The sequence below is a fragment of the Cavia porcellus genome, unplaced genomic scaffold, assembly GCF_034190915.1.
Source record: "Cavia porcellus strain 051 isolate PalLab524CR breed Dunkin Hartley unplaced genomic scaffold, mCavPor4.1 scaffold_24, whole genome shotgun sequence".
Lineage (NCBI taxonomy): Eukaryota > Metazoa > Chordata > Mammalia > Rodentia > Caviidae > Cavia > Cavia porcellus.
The window spans coordinates 35613261-35634014 of NW_026947507.1; the positions used below are offsets into that span (position 1 = coordinate 35613261).

Sequence of the window (20754 nt, forward strand, 5' to 3'; positions counted from 1 at the left end):
GAGAGAGGGAGAGAGGGAGAGGAAGGGAGAGGGAGGGAGAGAGAGGGAGAGGGAGAAGGAGGGAGAGGAGGAGTGAGAGAAAGAAAGAAAGTCCATTTTTATTAATAGGAACACTCGGTATCATGAAGACATGAGTTCTTTCCAACTTTGATCAATAGGTTCAGTGTAGTGCCAGTTCAGATCCCAGTAAGTTATTTTGTGGATATCAGCAAACTGATTTTAAGGTTTACATGGCAGGCAACAGACAGGATATCCAGCACAGTACTGACACACTGTCAGAGGATTGCAGGGCATGGTGGTACAAGTCTGTAATCCCAGCACTCAGGAGGTTAAGGCAAGAGGATTGCCACAAGTTTGAGGCCAGCCTGAGCTACGTGATGAATTTAAAGCCAGTTTGAACCACCTTGTCTCTATCTCAAAAGGAAAACAAAAAAGAAGCTACATGATTCATTAGACATTCTGGGAAGGCACAACTGTGGAGGCAGTAGGATGTAAGGGGTTGGGGAGGAGGGATAAAGGTAGAGGTGAAGCGCACCAGAATTAGAGGACTGTGGAGCTGTTTGGTATGATATTGTAATGGTAGACACATGACATCATTCACTTACCAGAACTGTACAGCACAAAGAGCAAACCCTGATGTTAGCTGTGGACTTAGAATGAACATACCAATATTTGTCCATCAGTTGTAATAAATGTACCACCCTAGTGCAATAGGATGACAATAGGGAAAACTGTATGTGTGGATTGGATGGGAGAACAGAAAGTGAATAGGAAATCTGTACTATTGCCTCAATTCTGTTTTTTCATTTGTTAATTATTAGCAAGCTTAGTTTTTCCCTTCTCTCTATCCACCTCAATTCTTTTTGACAAATTAAAAAACTTGTCCAAAAATATCCTTTTAAAAACACATAGACTCAAACTCACAGACCCATTCATACAAACAAGGATAACTTTATTTTTTAAATTTTTATTCTTATTAGTACGTGCTTGCTGCACATGATTACTTTCATCCTGGGGTGTTGGTCCATGGACATAGCACATCTTAATTCTTTTTTCATCTCCCGCTCTTCCTTTCCCTCCGTCCCATTTGCAAAAGATCTATCTTCCTGGATCATATCATCTACCTTTATTTTGCTCTTTAATTTATTTATACTTTGGGATTTTCATATAAGAGAAACAATGCAGTATTTAAACTTATGTGATTTGCTTAATATGATCTCAAATTGCATACGTTTTCATACAAATTGCATACAAATGACTTGTTTACACTAGGATAACTTTTTAAAAGAGATAACAAAAGTTGTTATTAGAGATTTGGGAAAATTGGATTTATTCATATATTGCTGTAAAACACACCACCTACTTTGAAAAATGGTTTGACAGTTCTTTAGAAAGTTAAGGATGGATTTGGCAGCATAGGCCTGTAAATCTCAGCCCTTGGGAAGCTGAGGCAGGAGATCACCTTGAGTTGAAAACTACCCTGGGCTACACAGTGAGTTCAAGGCCAGCCTGGACCACATAGGTAGACCCTGTCTCAAAGAAAGAAACTTAAACATAAAGGCAGACATGAAGTCCCAGTCTATAATTCTAGCCCTGGGGAGGCTGAGACAGGAGGATCATGAGTTGGATGTCTGAGCCGTACAGTGAGACTCTCAAAAAAAAAAAAAAAAAAACCAAAACCAAACAACATGTCCATACAAAAACTTGTACACAGATTTTAGTAGGTGCTTTGGTTCTAATGGCCAAACATGGAAACAACTCAAATATCCATGAAGTGATGAATGTACAAAGTAAATGTACTATTGCCTTGCAATAGAGTGGCATTCTGCAATAAAAAGAAACGAAGAAGTGATACTACTTTAAAATGGAGGACTGAGATGACATGTTATGTGAAATTATTTAGACAGGAATGATCACATACGTAATTGCATTTGTCCAGTGTAGGCCCCTCACAGAAACAGGAAATGTATTACAGCAGTTGGGGGAGGAGGCAGTGAGGAGTGACTGGTGATAGGCATTACATTTCCTTTTGGGGATGTGAACATGTTCTAGAATTAGATAGTAATAATGGCTCCAAAATTCTGAAAATGTTAACATCTTTGATCCTAGTGCTTTAAAGGCTAGGTGAAAGGATCCCTAGTTTGAGGCCAGCCTGAGCTGTATATGAGTTTGAAGCCATCCTTGACTATATAGTGAGAACCTAAGACACAAAACATTAAAACTTTGAACTGTATACTTTTTGTTAAAGAAAGGGTCTCACTAGGTAGTTCCAGCTGACCTTAAACTTGCTGTGTTGCCTGGGCTGGCCTCAAACTCAGAGCAATTCTCCTGCCTCTGCCTCCTAAGTGCTAGAATTACAGGTGTGCACCGCCACACCTGGCTGAACTGTGTACTTTTTAAAAGGGTGAGGTTTATTGTATGTGAATTTATATCTTGATAAAGGTGTTCACAATAAAAAGTACCCCTCAACCTCATAAAGTTTTAGCTACCTCAGTGGAACCAGCAAACACTGGCAAGAAAAAGGGCTTCAAATGCCAGCTGATTTCCCTGAGCCTCCATCTTTCTTCCTTGAAGCTGACCGTGTCAAAGGCATGTTCCTAAGTGTTTTTATATTTTGTCCCACTTTTCCAACTGTCCTGAGTTACAGGGTTTTTTTAGAATTCCTGGCCCACTGAAGTCTTCTAGGCAATTTTAGGCATGTAATCTTTTCTTTTCATTTCTTTTCTGACAGTTCTGTGTAGTTCAGGTTAGCTTTGAACCCAACAACAACACTTGGAGAAACCCACAATGCCCTGCTCTTCTTCTGCAAGACTTATTTATGCAGGCAACTTTCTTCAGGTGGACCAGCTACGCTTAGCACCATGCGATTTAATTCAGCTGGTGTTGACTACCAGTTTTTAATTCATAACAGATGGTGAACCTTTTAGAGCTTTCAGTGATACAAACAGCCTGCTGTGGCACACATGCTGTTGGTTTGCCACCACTGGCATAGGTCATTTGCTCCCTGTAAAATCCTGTTGTAGTCGGCCGAGGGTGATGGGGCATGCCTATAATCTCAGCACTCGGATCCTGAGGCAGGAGGATTGCCTCTAATTTGAGGCTAGCCTGCACTAGGTAAAAGACAGCCCGAGCTACATAGTGAAACTGTCTCAGAAGAACAAAACAATAACAAATCATGTTGTTTTTTTTTGTGAAACAATGAAAGTGAAAAAGGCAAGAGAATTATTAATAGTGTTAGGAAATTTTATTTGTTGCAGTACTAAGGATTGAATCCAAGGTCCTTTTAATATTTTTTATAAATTTATTTATATAATTCATGAATAGTAATTATATATACATGAATAGTAATTTATATATTTATGATATAATATCATGTAATTAACATTAACATACTGTAAATAATTTTTTCAATTCTTTAAATTTTAAAAACAAAAAAGGATAAAAATAATATAGAGTTTTAAAAAAGAAATAGGAAATTAACACTAGTTGATATATTGCATATTGTTATCTTGAAAGTATTTGTTCAGATTACAAGATTTAGGCAAGAAAAAATGATCAAACAGTAAGAACACAACTGTTCTTTTTGATGAACAGATTAATATAGCTATCTTATAAATAACTATAAATATAAATTATATAATTTATAAATTTATAATTCATGAATTTATATAAATGAATTTTTATAAATGAATATATTTTATATTAACTTTTTATTTTGAGACAGGGTCTTGCTAAATTGCCAAATGACTGAGTTTGGGCATAAATTTGTGATCCTCCTGCCTCAGCCTCCCAGTTGGGGTTATAGGCCTACAACACCATCTGACTAAGAAAGTTACTTTGACTCTGTCAGGATTCCTCATCACAGCCAGATGTGGCGTATGGCTGTAATCTCAGCACTCAGGAGGCTGAGGCAGGACATTTGTTGTGAGTTCCAGGCCAGTCTGGGCTACAAAATGAGTTCAAGGCCAGGTCAGGGTTACTTTGGGGAAGGGAAGCAAGAAGTAGCCTGTACATGCACATCTGTTAGGCCGTACCCAACTCAGATGAGGCCTGAGGCCAGTATTTGCTTCCACTCATGTATGAAAAGAGTTTTGACAGCTAAATGATGACACACCAAATACTGAGTTGGTCCATTATTTGACTTTATCTTTGACTGCTGTTGAGCAGCTTGGGCTGTGACTGAGACTCGTGCTCCCAAGGGGCTACATCATTTTTAAGTTAGCCTTTGACAATAGCAGGAAGTGTCCAACACCTGTGGAATGTGAAAGATGACTGGGTTCTCCTTGTTTTGCAACTCCAGCTTCGCTTCCCCTTTCTCACAGAATTGAGAGGTGGTTGGGGTGGAGTGGTCCCCTGAGCCCTGGGTCTGCATGGGGATCTTCCAGACTCCAGTCTGCCTGTTGTAGCCACCTCTGCCCATAGCTTGTCTAGCGTCTTCTGGACCTGGTGAAATCTCTTGGAGCTCAGGCTTCCTCCCAGCTGTGCACATTCACCACTGGCGCTTGGGCTGGCAGCATCAAGTTCACTGCTCACCTGCCAAGGTTCCTTTCTCTGAAGGACGGGTCTTCACCTGCTGGTCTCTGGCAGTCCCATGCATAAGTGTGATCTTTATGTTGTTTTTACATTTCTGTTCTTACCATGGAAATGCTTTCTATGTCTTTATGTCCTAAACTGGAAGTGACCTTCCAATATCCTTTCTTATTCTTTTTTAACCTATTTTGTCTTTCACTACCAGAGTGATCCTTCAATTAAAAGTGCAAGTAAAACCTGCTCAGGAGGCTGAGGCAAGAAAATTGCCATGAATTCAAGGCCAGTGAGACCTTGTCTCCAAAAAAAAAGTACAGCTGATCTCATAGGTGTTAGGTGTCACTGACCCCATACATCAGTAGCCACAGCCTCAGCCTCACTGCTGCTCTCCTGGCTCTCTCTTCCCTCTCTGCTACCCGAGCATGCTTTCCTTCATTTCCAGTGTCCTAACACACTCTTCCCTCAGGGTCAAACCTCTTAGACTGTTCTGATTCCGAGCATTCTGCTTACATGTTTCTTATTATTCATAGCATTTTGAGAACATTTGCTTCATGTGTTTCTCAGTTCTTATTTGAGTTCATTAGGAGTTGGATGGCATCAAATTAATTTTGTAATTTTCTAAGACAAATATAGTGTCTTGGCTCTATTGAACATTACACATTTGTTCTGTGGAAGAATGGAGCTGCACATGAAAGAGTATTGCAGACATCCAGTAACTGTGTATTGCCTGCTTGACCCTTGTCACTGTGCCCAGAGCTGGAATATCAAGATGAATGAGTACAGCCCCACTCTCCAGGGCTCTTCCTTATTGTTTCATACATCTGTGGAGTGCTGAAGTGGTTTTATAACACTCATACACAGTGTGACATTTCAGCCTTGTGATTGGTCCTCTATCCCGACCTCTCCCTAGGCCATATTCCTACGAAATGAGAATGGACTAGATGACCTCGAAAATTTGACACCGCCAATTATGTTTAGGTTTCTCAGCTCCATGGTAACTGGCACAAAGTTTTTCAGTCCTGCTGAAGCGGCACAGGACAAGTGTGGCACCTTACACTTGGGGCTGGTCAGCCGGCTCCTGCCCATGGTAGCAGTGGTAGCAGTGACACTGAAGACGAATTTAATTTCTGTTTTTCACTTCACTGATTTCATCATGTACCTTTGCTGTGCTTCAGAAGAACTCTATTTTCTTCACCTCTTAACCTTTATATCCAGCTCTTATATATAGTTATATATTAAATGTATAAATCATGGAAAATCTGTATTGTAGCTCACTGGTAGGGGATTTGTCTAAAATGTATGAAGCCCTGGGTTTGATTCTCAGTACCACAACAAACATGTATTTTTATCATATAAGTAATTTTACTTTATTCCTTTTAACTCTGAGAAGAAGGTGAGGTGATCATTTTTCTTCATTTTGCGAGGAATCTGAGTCTTCACAGACATCACTAGGGAGCAGTAAATTCAGACTCAGGTCCAGGTCTTGATCCCAAATCCTGTTTGATTATTGATCAAATACAGTTCTAAACTCCTGGGTTTGCCTCCTCTTAACACAGCTTATCTGGAGAATTGGCAAGGTGGGAAATACTGAGCCCCTAACTGGGAAATGGATGTGCACGAGGCATCTTGGTGGCATCCCCAAAGAAAGGGGTGATGAGGCGCTGCCCCTGAGGAGCCATATTTTTCATTTTCTGCTCATAATGCAAGGGAGGGAATTTCTGGAGTGTGGCTTGAGTCATCTGTGTGACCTGTGGTTAGTGTGGTGACTTCAACTGGGGCCATCTTTCCCCTCCCAGGAGCAGTACCTGGAAACACTGGGTCCTAACAAGGGGAAATTACTATTGCCCTCTGGTAGGTAGACACCTCAGATGCTGCAGAGCACAGGGAAGTCCCCCACAATGACATTATCTGGTGTCTGCTGTTGGCAGTGCTGAGGTCGACAAACCTAGAGTCCCACTTTGGGTATAAGATTGTTGGAGGCAGGAGGGAGCTGAAGTTTTGTCACCAAAACAAGTGGGGGAGATGCCAAGCAGGAAAAATAAAAGCACTACAAACTAGAGCTGTTAATTCAGTGACTGGGAGGATGAATTACATGTTTGAAAATGTTGGTGTACTTGAGGTTTCTCAGAAAAGGGAACATTTATAAAATATTTGAACTTCTAAACTTTTTTCTTGTTTTTGTCTTTTCCTTTTTTTTAGCTTCTTTTCAATTTTTTAAGAATATCTTTTTATTTCTTTTACTAGTATATGTTTACAATACATAACATTTTGTATTTTTTTGAACTTCTGAATTTAAACTTCAAATAGATTCTAGCTGGGTATGGTGGTGCATTGCCTGCAGTCTCAGCATTCTGATAGCATGAGGCAGGACAATTGAAAGTTTAACTCCAAGCCAGGGCAATTTAGCAAGACACTCCCTCAAAATAAGAGTTTAAAAAGTGGCTTGGGAAAAAAAAGTGGCTGGGAATGTTGCTTAATTCTAAGGCACTAAGTTCTATCCCTGGTGCCAAAAAAAGGAAAAAAGAAGAAAAAGAAGAAGGAAAAAAAAAAAAGATCCTAGGTCAATGATGGCGAACCTATGGCACATGTCCTGCAGTGAGCTGTTTGCTGTAATTAAAAGTTCTGAAAGTTTTACTATCAGTGTTCTAGGAGATTAATTTTAACAAATTTTCATCTAGAGTAGTATACATATGTATCTTAGGTACTTTTTTGGTACTGAGACAAAAATACCTCATACCTACAAGTTAAGGGAGTTTATTTAGACTCACAGTTTGTAAAGGTTTTAGTCCATAATGGGCTGGCTTCAAGGCAGAGGGAAGCGTGGCAGAGGGGCATGGCAGAAGAGAAAGAGTTTATGATTGAACATGGTGGCACATGCCTGCAATCGCAGAATTCAGGAGGATCTCTGGAAATTTGAGGCCAGGCTAGGCTACAATAGTAAACTCAAGGCCAGACTGAACTACTAGTGAGACCCTGTCTCAGGGGGGAGAGAGAGAGAGAGAGAGAGATAGAAAGGGCTCATGACAAGTCAGGCAGGAAGCGGCAGGCATCAAGAGAGGTCATGCTCCACAGCGACCCACCTCTTCACACCAGGTTTCTCCTCCCAAGTATAAACCAATCATAGGACTAATCCAGCGTCATATCCATGATCCAGTCACTTCTCAAAATCCCCACCTATAAACACATGAGGCTTTCGGGGGACAACTAGATAAAAGCCATAACTTTATGTATTAATAGTTAAATTTAATTCATAATTTAATTTTTGAAAGGAATTATGAACAAAAACTAGAGGTGAACACACTTGACTAAAGTGTGGTGTGGCAGTGCATGGCCATAATCCCAGCACACTCTAAGCCTGAGGCAGGAAGATTGTGAGTTCAAACCCAGTCAGAGCAAGCTAGTGACTTAGAAAGACTGTTTCTCAAAAATAAAGAAAGAGTTGAGGATGCAGTTCAATCCAAAGGTCCTGGGTTCAATCCCCCCAGTACTGCAAAAACAAACTAAAGCCAGACCTGGTGATGCAGACCTATAGTCCCAGCACCCTGGGAGTCCAAGGCAGTATGATTGCAAGTTTAAACTCTGTCTGGGCAGTTTAGTGATTTAGCAAAGTCCTGTTCAAAAGAAAAAGTTTTGGCTTTTTGTGAATGCTCTGGGTTTAGTCCCCAGTACCATTTTGTGAAAAAGTCAAATTAAACTAAACCAAAGCATTTTAAAGGGATCTCTAATTTAAAGTAGAATCAAACTTAATAAGTGGAGTATCTTACATCTGTGATCCGAGCATTCGGAAGGCTGAGGCAAAAGAATTGCCATGAGTTCAAGGCCAGGCTTGGCTATGTAGTCAGTTCAAGGCTGGCCTGAATTAAAGATTGAGTCTATTCTCAAAAAAAAAAAAAAAAAAAAAAGTATACCCAAACTTAATGCTGAGAATTGTTTAAGTTGAACACTCCTAGAACATAATTATATTCCTCAGCTGTGAAACAATTAGTCTTCCAACTGATTTAAGCAACATTCGGTTTATTACTTAGTTATAACAATAATTCACATTATGCCTATTTGTGGGATGATACTTAGTAAAGAACCCTTACACTTGTCAGTAACTTTGATGTTGCTGGTATATCCATCTGAAGATGCTGGATCTGTGTCCTGTGTGTTCATACCTTAGAGTTTCTCTAATACTTCACTGTGTCCTTTGTCTAGAGTGTTATTGGTATTTAATCTTATCAGGACAGCTGATTAAGCCCATAATTTTCCTGCTAGTCCCTTTAACTTTGTTCACTGTTTGAGGATAAGCTGTATGATGTGACTCATACTTGCCTATTTTGTTTTTATGTTTGTAACACCCTTTGTACCAGACCTGTTTCACTACCTTGAGAGAACCTAGAAATGTTTAGGTTTTTTTCTTTCCCTATCAGACATGGTGGCTTTGGGCCAGCTGTCACAGGGATCTGCCACCAGGTCTCCAGGTTACATGATTTGGATGAGCTTCTCACTATTAGCCCTCACCGAAAGCCTTGTGAGTTCCTTCATCCAGAGTGTTGTTTCAGGTGAACCACTGTCTACCAGAAAAGATAGTGGTGTACCGTGATGGAGTGTCTGATGGCCAACTGAAGACAGTTGCCAACTATGAAGTTCCTCAGCTACAGAAGTGTTTTGAATCTTTTGAGAATTACCAACCCAAGATGGTGGTGTTTGTAGTTCAGAAGAAAATCAGCACCAATCTGTACCTGGCTGCCGCTGAGCACTTTGTGACTCCCTTGCCTGGAACTGTAGTAGATCATACAATAACAAGTTGTGAGTGGTAAGTGGGCAAGAAAGATGGTATTAAAGAAGAATGGGTTGGAGATGTACCTGTTTCTTGTATTGGAATAGGGAAATTTGTTGGAGAAGTCCTTAGATTCTACTATTGAAGTCTTAAAATTTTATTTAAAAAAGATCAACAAAGCTTTTACCTATTAAGAATAAAATATTGAACATAACATCCTCTTCCTAAAGTAGTGTATACGTAACCTTCCACACAGATAAGGTAGTTTCAGTAACTTAGTGAGCTAGGTATTGTGTGTACATTTGTAATCCCAGCTCTTGGGAGACTGACATAGAAAGATTACTGTGAGTTTGAGGCCAGCCTGGACTCCATAGTGAGTGAGACTCTGTCTCAAACAAACAAACAAACAAACCTAAGCCTATCAAGTTTGGATTTCTAAGTGCTAATCCTGGTTTGGTCCCTGTGTTTCCTTGATCCAGTCATTTGCCTCTCTGAGCCCTAGATGAAGAATCTGAAAAGATTTCCAAGATACTTTATGGCTCTTTCTTGCTAAATTCAACCATACTAGTAATTGGTCCTTATTTCTAGGGTGGATTTCTACCTTCTTGCCCATCATGTGCGGCAGGGCTGTGGCATCCCTACACATTACATTTGTGTGTTCAACACTGCAAACCTGAGCCTTGAGCATATGCAAAGGTGAGTCAGTCAGCAGTTTGCTCTTTCTCACTCTTAATTCTGATCTAAGGTGGGGTCACTACCTATCCCAGATACATTTACCTCTGTACTTCCTTATGTTTTTTACCATAAGAGTATCTTTTTGAAAAGTAACAGATAATCGTGGTTTTCCATGAAAATTGCTTGAAGAGCTGGAAAACACACGGTGACTCCTATAATCCTAGCACTGAAAAAGCTAGGCAGAAAGATAATAATTCTAGCCTTTCCTGGACTACATTGAAAGATTTTATCTCAAAATAAAACAGTCGGGCATGTGGCACACAGCTGTAATCATCACACTCAGAGACTGAGGTAGAGTCTGAGCCCAACCTGGACTACATAGTAAGTGCAAGGCTGGCCTAGACTATATAGCAGGACCAGAAAAGGGGGGAAAATACTGCTATTAGTCTTACTACCTATCATTTTAAGCATTTAAATATATGTATATTTGTATGCGTGTAAGAGACAGGGTCTTGATATGTTGCCCAGGCTGATCTTGAACTCCTGGCTAAAGCAATCTACCTACCTCAGCCTCTTGAGTCACTAGGCTGAGTGGCATTCATATTTTTGAAATTTGCTCCACAGTGAGACTCTGTCACAAAACAACAAAACAAAACAAGAAAGGAAAGAATAAAAAGAAAAGAAAAGCCAGCTAGCCTGTAATTCCACTACTAGGGAGGCTGAGGAAGATCACCACAAATTTGAGGCCAGCCTGGGCTATATAATGAGTTCAAGGCCAGCCTGACCTACATGGCAGGCCTCTGTCAAATAAATAAATAAATTTTAAAAACAGCTGTAGGTGATTATAACATTGAGCCAGACTGGAGTTTTCTTGAGTTCAGGTTATATGAACATTCTAGTGAAGTACTTAACATTGTGCAGCCTTTTTTTTTCCTTTTGGCAGTACTGAAGAGTAAGCCCAGAGCCTTGATACTGAGCTACATCCCTAGCCCTTTTTTATTTTTTATTTTGAGACAGGGTCTTGCTAAATCACTAAAATTATCCAGACTTGAACTTATCCTCCTGCCTCTGCCTCCCAGAATACTGGGATTACAGGTATGTGCCACCATGCCTAGCTTCGGCAGCCTTTCTTGTAGACTAAAAAGGATTTTTCTTCATATTTTTTTTCTTATGTTAGTAGACTAGCAGAACAGTGTCTAAAATGAGAGGATTTACCCATGTGTTCTAACTTACTAATAGGGGGAATAGAATTCTATGTAAAAATAATAGTTCCCAGAAGATTCATCTTGAATTCTTGGGTTCCCCAGGGTGCTAGTGAGTGTGCTGTGTGTCATTTCCCTACGGTGCATAGTCACACCTTGACTTGGAGGTGTAGGGGAAAAATCATCACATTTGTTTTTGGCCCACAGGTTGACCTTCAAACTGTGCCACCTGTACTGGAACTGGCCTGGTACCATCCGAGTCCCAGCCCCTTGCAAGTATGCCCACAAGCTTGCATTCCTGTCAGGACAGGTCCTACATCATGAGCCGGCCATGCAGCTGTGTGAGAACCTGTTCTTCCTGTGATTGTGTGGCCTCGACCTAGGCTTCCAAAGAGAAATTGGACTTCTCACCTTAGCTGTGACTCTTAAGGAACCAGCAGACATGGAAGCGGAGGTTTTGTGTTGGTGTTTTCCCTTTCTCCTAGCCTTAGAGTAAAATTACTTTTTTCTTTTAAGCCTGATATCACCATTAAGCAGGCTTTTAAGTACCCCCTGGAAATTTCCTTGATGCCTTTGTAGAGCAAATAGCAGTAGTGCTACTAGTGTGAGATAGTGTGGTGACATCTGTGAAACACTGGAAGCCCTACAAGAGCAGGGAGCGTAGCTCAGTGGTGGATTGTACCCAGCATCTGCGGTGTCCTGAATTCAATCCCCAGCACCAAAAAGCAAAGAGAAAACAAAAGCCTCCAAGGCCAACATAAGCTGTAGAAACCTGCAGAAGCTGCAATTATACCTATAAGAGGTGTTTAAGAAGTGGTTCCCATTTGTGCTGCCAGAGGTGATAATGAATGAAGTCACTGCATGTTTCTTAAGCAGTTACTTTATTTTGGCACTGGGGAAGGTGAAAGAGAAGCCTGTGAAGCACTTTTTTAAGAGGTATTACTGTTGCTGCAGGTGTGAAAGGCATGTGCTAAAACCAAACATGGCATGGTCAGGCCTTTGTACCATAATCTTCCCTGGGAATAAAATTTACCATTCCTGTGATGTGAGCTGGGTGTCTCACAACTGCTCCTGGGCTTTCTTCTGAGAAAGCTCAGTTGAAGTTTTTCCTGTACTTTTCAGTTCCTTTACAAAATACCATGTTTTCTTGCTCCCCACCACGTACACACATGCACACACATCCTCCTTTGCTGTTTATGACTTATCTTCAGTAAATTTCAATTTTTTAAATAACAGAACAGTGGAAAGAATTCAGCAGCTAAGCAAGTTCAGGATGGAGTGTGAGTTTTTACTGACTCTTTCTCCTGGGTACCTGGCCTTCATTTCTGTGTGTGTCCGTTTGTAAGGGGGAGTACCCATTTCTCTTGCACAAGAGCTTCTTCCAGCTGTGGGCTCGCTTGGTCCAAGTTTTTCAGAATCCCAGTGAAAATGTTGAGAAGTCAATTTGGAAAATGGGTCACTTACTAATGTCCAGAAATTACAGTTTTGGAAGTTGTCACCCTGCCTGTGAGTTTCAGTGTTCGGTAGATGCTGTGGTTTTCTGTGTGTTTTCTCTCACTGTTTTAAACTCGTCCTGTTCTTTCAGCTCAATTCTGTCATTATCTTGCTTTACGAGGTTTTAAGACATAATTTTATCCTTAAAATTTGTATTTTTCTTACTACTGTAGTCATTTATTTATTTATTTACATGTTAGCATGATAGAAAGGAGAGGACAGGGCAGATATACCACTTTTACCCAACAGTGTGTGAGTAAAGCTCTTCAAAAGACCCAGGTGGATGTTGCAGCTCAATGGAAGAACACTGAACTAGCATGGCAACTCCTAGCACTGCCCAAGGAAGAAAAAAAAAAGACCAGCAGAGCTTTTAGTTCGTGGCATTGCCCCCGAGGCTGGGAAGGGATGAGCGCTGATGGTCGTCAAGTGCACGGCTAAAACCTGAAATTTAAATGCCACAGAATCAAGCACCCTGAGCTGTTGGTTTCTGGCTGAAAAGATCAGTTTCCTGATTTTCTTTGGAAGCATTTTGAATTTCTCTTTTGAAGTTGGATTTCCTAACATTATTCTTCTCTTAGATAATGAGTACAAATACTTGAATACAATACCAAAATATCTTCACTTTTTATCCTGATGTTCTGGCTTTGTTTTTCCATTGTAATCCAAATGATTGGCTCATGAGTAGGAAATAAAAACAGATTTGTATAAATGCACATTGTACTTGAAATAATATCATTTCTGTATTGTGTGGAAAATTTTTTTCCTTCAGATAGCTGCACACTTAGAATTATTCATTTATTATTCTGCATGCAAAGTATAGCATGAGTGCTAGCAGTTTCACTTCTGGACTAATGAGGCTCTCATTTTTTGTGTGTTACTATTTGTATTGATTTAGGTCTCGATCCCCATCTGTTTCTGTTGGCCCAAGAAAGTTAGAGAGCCTGCTTCCAAGTGTGGCCTCCTCATCCTTTATTAAGCTTCTATACACATACTCTGTGCTGGTGGTCCTTTGAAACAGTGTCCTCAAATTCCCCAGTTGCTCACTTCACCACCACACTCCTTTAAAACACTGTATGTAACCCTGTTTATTTAGAAAATTCATTTTCACATAATGCAGTGCTTCTTAAATCATTCTGGAAAGAACCTACTGGCTATACAGTATATTACAGGGCCCTTTATCACATGAGCAGTATTTTGTTAAATGATGTGCATAAGGAAGGAATTTTAGAAATGTCTAGCTCTTTATATTGAAAATCTTAAAAGTTTGGGGCCTGAAATTAAATTCTTTGAGATGTGGAATTATTGAAGAACAGCCTACAGTTCTGTTCTATTTTCTGTTTCTAGCTCTATGCCCCGTCTTATCAGAGTTTCTTAGGACCTTTTCTAGTCTGGATTTTCTTTGTCTTTCAAAAAAATAAGGAAAATCAAGAGATGGATTTGGAGGACAAACTTGGAAAACACATAGATAAAGTACTGTTACCCAAAATACACAACCCTTAAAAACATAGTAAGAGGATGGTGCTAAGCATGTGCTTACTGCACACAAGACCTGGGTTCAGTCTGCAGCCCAAACAATAAGGAAAACCTAAAAACACAAACTTAATAAGAAAACTAACTAAGAACTGTCCAGCAAACCTGAGCAGACACATCACAAAGAAGGTGTACAATAGCAAATGAGCATATGAGAAGCAGCTCAGTGTTGTGTGTCCTTGGGGAAATATACATGATAACAGTGAGTTAGTTTTGGCAGAGGCCAAAAGACCAGAATGCCAAATGCTGTTGAGGGTGTGGAGCAAAAAGCACTAATACTGCTTGTGGGAACACGAAATGGTTCAGCCATTTTGGAATACAGCTTGGCTGCTAATTAAACATGATCTGTGGTCAGAAGTGTGACTTGTGGTGGGAGCATATGTTTAGCATGTGGGAAGTCCTCAGCACCAGGACACGAACCTCACAGAAAGGTACCCAACAATTCAGCAGTTACTCCATGGCATTTACCCAAAGGAAGTGAAAACTTAACACAGAAACCTGAGCACAGATGTTTATAATAGCTTTACTCATAATTGCAAAACTTAGAAGCAACAAGATGTCCTTTAGTAGCTGAGTGGATAAGTAACCTGTCAAGCATCCACTCAGAGATTATTCAGTGCTACAAAGAAATGAGGTATGAAGTCATGAAAAGACATGGAGGAATTCGACATGCAAATTACTAAGTAAAAGAAGCCAGTCTGAAAAAGCTGTATAATGCATGACTCCAGCAAAAGACATTCTGGAGAAGGTGAAACTGGAGACTGTAAGGACCAAAGGCTGGGGAGATGGGGTTGAACAGGTAGATCAGAGAGGAATTTTAGGGCAGTGAAACTACCAACTATCATGCTGCAATATTAGATATGTGTCATGATATCAAAACCCACAGAATGTCCAACACCGAGAGTGACCCCACATACGAACTGTGGATGATAATGTGTCCAGTTAGCTTTATCAGTTGTCACAAACGGACCACCCTCGTGGGGATGTCAGTAGTAGGGAAGGCCAGGAGAATATGGGAAACTTCTATACCAGTGATTGTGAACCTTTTCAAGTCGAACGCCCAAACTGCAACCCACCAGTGGGGCCTGGTGGTGCTAACCTGTAATCCCAGCACTTGGGAGGCAGAGTCAGGAGGAATGACAGGAGTTCAAGCCCAGCTTGGACTACATAGTGCATTCAAGGCCAGCCTGCACTACATATCAAGAATCTGTCTTACAAAACAAACTTGCAACCCAAAATGCACTTACTTATCATGAAGTGCCAATACTGCAACTAAACCTGATTACTGAGGTTTTAGTTTAGAAAAAATCCACACATTAACATCTTTTGTTTTAAAAGAAAAACAATATACATGCCATAAGCTCACCACCACTGTTCTGTACATTCTGTTCAGTTTTGCTGGGGAACTAAAACTGCTCTTAAAAAGTGTGTTGTTTTAAACTGGGCATGTTGGCATACTCCTGTTGTCCTAGCCAAAAAAAAAAAGTATATATATAGTTTAAAGTGAGACTCGGGTTAGGTATATTGCTCAGAACAGCACCTGCCTGGCAAGCAAGAGGTCCTGTGTGTGTTCCTCAGAACAAAAAACAGAGAGAGACAGAGACTGTCTTGGCAACATGGTAGACAGCTGACCCTTCTGAAAAGTTTTGGCCATAATAGGTTTTTGGGGTGTTTGCTCAGGTTCTCAATATATTGTTCAGATTGTCTTGAAAGTCTAGGCTCAAGTGATCCTCCTGGCTCAGCCTTCTGAGTAGCTATGATTGCAGTTACACAAGACCAAAGTAGAATATGTAACTAAACTTGGGGGAAGAAACACCGAATAGAAAGAAGAGAAGGAGCAGGGGAAGAAAGAGGAAGGGTAATATCCAAGTACAAGAAAGAGAAGTCATAGAGAACGTAGTTGGTACCAACAGAGCTCTCAGAGTTAGGGACAAAATGCAGGTGCAAGGGAAGTGAGGCCTTTCATTCTAGGTAGGGACAAGAGATGTGGTCTCAGACCCTGTGAGGTACAGGATTGCTGGAGTTAAGTCTCCTGGATTCAGGAACCTACAAAGGTTTAGCTGGAACCTGGACAGGGAATAGAAATTTTTGCCAGCTGTCCTGGGTTAGCAGCAGGGAAGCTTGGTGGTTGACTTGTTTGAGGCAGTGTCTTGCTGCTGAGGGTGGTCTTGAACTTGCAGCAGTCCTCCCAAATTCTGGGATTATTCCTGATGGAAACTTGTTGTTTGAACAGGGATGTGATAGTGGATACATAAAAGGGCAATGATAAATCCCCAAGGTAGAGCCCACAGACAGGTGGATATAATCTGAATTTTTGTGATTGCTGTGCTGAAAGCTCAAACTGAAAAAACAATACATGATTGACCCAGATGGGTGTAGAAACCAAGGCAGCCAATTGGAGTGCAGCACAGAGAGGTAAAAATAGGACCCCTGGGAGAGAGTGAGAAGAGATAAAAAAAATGGGTAACGAGTCAAAGAGAAGTTCCTGTAGATTAAACTACAATGGGTGACAGTATGGCACATAGACAGTCAGCATCTCCTAGAATGAACGTCAAATATGAATTATCTAACTGGAGAAACTCATGGAGGGGAAAAACAATTCTGCTACTAGATGTACTATACTGAAGTTTAAGAAAACCACAGACAGAATCTTAAAACAACCAGAAGTGAAAAGAAATGATTTGGCTGGGTGTGGTGGTACATGCCAATAATCCCAGCACTTGGGAGGCTGAGGCAGGAGGATCACTGTCAGTTTGAGGCCAGGCTGCTACACAGTACAAGGCTAACCTGAAATAGCCTGAACTACATAGCAAGACCCTGTCTCCAAAAAGAAAGGGAAAAGGAAGGCCAAGCAGTCAGCTATTCATGAAGCACAATAGATATTTTAAGACCAAAGAAATAATAATTTTCTTACACACCTGTGATCCCAGCCCTTGGTGGGGTAGGGGCTGAAGCAAGAGGATTGCTGTGAGTTCAAGGTCAGCCTGGGCAACATAGTAAGTTAAAGGTGAGGACGAAAATGTTTTTATTTTTTTATTTTATGTGCTACTAGGATTGAACCCAAAGCCTTCATACTGAGCTATACTCCTACCTCCTTTTATTTTTTATTTTGTGATAGGCTCTTCCTAAATTGTCCAGGCTGGACCCAAACTCTCCTACCTTAGCTTCCCTACTGCTGGAATTACAGCCATGCACCACCATACTCATCGCTGATTTTTAGTTTAAAATATTATTATTTAGCCAGGCATAGTGGTGCATACCTATAATCCCAGTACTTTGGGAGACTGAGACAGAAGTATCTCAAATTTGAGACCAGCCTGGTCTACATAATGTGTTCAAGGCCAACCTGGACTACACAGAAATACAAAATATAAAGATCAAAAATACAAAATATAAAGATCAAAGCAGAAACTAAGGAACCCATCAACACAGACCACCCAGGAAGCTGTGCTCTTTTGAGTCCGCAGCCCCACCCTCCACGCAGTTATGCAGGGGTAGAATTCTGGCTTCCTTCAAAATGCTGTACTTTCTATTTGGCAGAGGTAGGTGTGGTCTCTGGTCAGAAGGGAAATGTCAGATTTTTGTGCCCAGTTCCCTTATATATTGCCCAGTATCAGACTTTTAGTGGGCTGGCCTGTTCATATTTATTCAGAATTGGTTATGTGCAAACTATTACCTTAGGGGATACAGCTTCATCTGGAAAACCCTTGTAATCAAGATTACAATCTTGTAATGAGATTAAGATCTAATAAGATTAGACACAGAAATGAAATACTTACAATATAAGTACTATATACCAAATTCATTCTGTAGATCACAACCAACAGTGGTCATGAGATCAATGTTGTGAGTTTGTCATTTGCCACTACTTTTTTTTTTTTTTTTTTTTTTTGTCTTTTTGAGACAGGGTCTCTATTCACTCTATGCAGTTTGGGCAGGCCTTGAGCTCATTTTGTAGCCCAGGCTGGTCTCAAACTCGCAACAATCCTCCTGACTCAGCCTCCCAAGTGCTGGGATTACAGGCATAAGCCACCATGTATGGCCTACTTTTTTTAAATTTCCTTTTTGTTACTGGGGATTCAACTTATGACCTCACACTTGCCAAGCAGGTGCTTGTGCCGCTGAGCTAAATCCCTGGCCCATTTGTCACTACTTTTAAAAATGGAATTATAAACTGTTAATGCATTGTGTAGATGTATACACTGGTATTAGGATTTCTTTTTTCTTTTCTTTTTTTTTTTTAGGTGCTGGGGATCAAACCCAGGGCCCCTCAAATGCTAAGAAAGCATTCTATCATTCTACCACTGGGATATACTCCCAGCTCCCATTTTGCAAAATTTGCTTACTATATATTACGTTTTACTGGCATTATAGTATTATCTATTACCACCACTACTACTATTATTTTCTTTGTCTTGGGGGGAGAGAGTCTCACTATGTAGTTCTCTCTGGCCTTGAAGTCACTATGTAACTCAGGCTGACCTCAAACTCTCAAATACGCAGCAGTCTTCCTGGCTCAGCTTCCAGAGTGCTAGGATTATGATACACATCATACAGATGTTTTTAAATGGGAGCCAGACATGGTGGTAATTACATGCTTGTAATTCCAGCACTCTGAGAGGCTGAAGCAGGAGGTCTGTAAATTTGAACTCAGCCTGGGCAATTTAGTGAGAGACCCTGTCTCAAAATAAGATAAGGGTTAATATGAAGGCCCTGGATTCTATCCCCAGTAACACACACACACACACACACACACACACACACACACACACTGGGAAGGGCATGGTAAGGGAAAGATGAGAGATTTGGGGCCCCAAACTAGTTCTGAGGGACAGAATTATCAGTGACAACAGAGAATTCAGCCAGGGTCCTCCTGAGGAACTTTGTGTGGGGTAGACATAGAGACTTACAGGCCTTTTGATTTTGAGCTATGTTAATAATTAATTGTATTCCTGCGCAGTTCCTCTCGGATTACCGATAGCTTATCAACTCTGGGTGCCCATGTGGACTTTGGCAGCTCCACATTTACTCTGGGTACAAACAAATGGGACTGCGTGGTAGGCCCCTTGGGGGATGGTGCCTCAGCCTTCCTACCTCCTGTGTCTGTCAGTACTTTGAGCAGTGTCTTTGACAGAAGCCAGAGCTCCTAAATGTGGTGTTGACAACTTGCCCAGAAAAACCAGGGGACCTCTCCTGGACTCCAGTTTTAGGGAGAGACCAATACTCCTCTGGATGTGTGCTTCACACTGTTGTGAACTGTGCGTGTTTGGAGCATTCTGTTTGACTTTGTCTCTGGGTGGGCTTCTTATTTCTTTTCCAGTACCCAAGCAAAAGCCTGATAGGAACTAACCTTTGCTAACAGCCCACTCCGCTTCGGATTAGAGTTCCACATGAATGACATAATGTCTGCAAAACGCCATGAGTTGAACCTAGAAAGGGTTATTACAGAAATGAAGGGGCTCTGGGGGGAAACTGTGCCAGAGATATCATTACCTCGGAATTACTTGGAAAATAAAGGAGAGGACTATCCGGCTCTCTGCGGGACCCACTGAAGCACTGTAATAGCAGGGTGAGGATAATTGGATTTCAGAAGAACCCAGGCGCAGCTAGTCTCTTCCAGAGGGATGGGAAAAATCTGGCCCAGCTTCGGTGCATTCTCCCCCTCTCTCCCAGTTCTGGAAGCAAGAGAGCTTTCTTGCCACCTGCTCCGGGACAGTCCGCTTTCCTTTCCCCTTTAGCCCCGCCTTCATGGGTGTGTTCACCCCCAGAGTCGCTTAGAGTGCGTTGTTGTCTCCCTTCTCCGTGCAGATTCAGCGACTCCCAGCTGTGCACGGGCCCTAACTGACTGCAGTTTAGCTGGAAAACCCCTCCCCTCGATCTCCCAGCCCCGGGTGGCAGCTGCTTTAGCTGTAGAGGAAATAATCTTAACATTCGGCAGGACACAACAATGGGGATTTGTTAGGTAGTTTATTTTCTCAAGCAATTTGCATTTCCGAGGCCTGATATCCATAACAACAGACCCATTCCTCACCGGAAGAGACTCCCAGGTCTTTCTCGCTCCCGGAGCACGTGTTTGGGTTCACAGACGCGGCTCCCTAGGAGTCTCTTCGGGGGACGTGAAGTGAAATCTAGTTTGAAAAGTGAATATAACATGGTTCACTTGGAATTGGAACAGGACATTTTTGTTCTTTTGGTTGATGGAAACAGCCTAGGTGGCTGCCCTTCTTACAGCACATTTCAGTGTCGGGAGGGAAACGTTTACGAGTGAATACACGCGTATCAGCCGCGGCGCACCCTCCAGCAGCGCGCTTGGAGTGGCAGCGCCTCCCACATAGGAGGAGGAGGTGTGAGGGGAGGTTGCCAGAGAGAGAAGAGCCTGCGCGGCCTCGACGACCCTGAGAAGAAAGGCGAGCACAGGATGGGGAAGCCAAGCGAGCTGAGCTCGCACCGGCGATGCCACCCCGGAGCCGGAGGGCGCGGGCACCGGGGCTTGCAGGCCGCCCCACGTGGCAGGCCCGGGGGAGCGCGGGGCGGGGTGGGGGCGGGCCCTGCGCTGACGCGCCG

General features: G+C 41.7%; 1 protein-coding gene across 1 annotated transcript in view; it reads left to right on the forward strand.

Annotated features, from left to right (window-relative positions):
• Positions 1–13350, forward strand: part of Piwil2 (piwi like RNA-mediated gene silencing 2) — a 76805-nt gene extending 63455 nt beyond the window's left edge. Inside the window, exons 20-22 of the mRNA XM_003479354.2 lie at positions 9072–9325; positions 9878–9985; positions 11374–13350. Of these exons, the coding sequence (XP_003479402.1) occupies positions 9072–9325; positions 9878–9985; positions 11374–11530 (519 nt within the window). The 3' untranslated portion in view covers positions 11531–13350. The remainder of the gene's footprint in view (positions 1–9071; positions 9326–9877; positions 9986–11373) is intronic.
• Positions 13351–20754: the final 7404 nt, after the last annotated feature.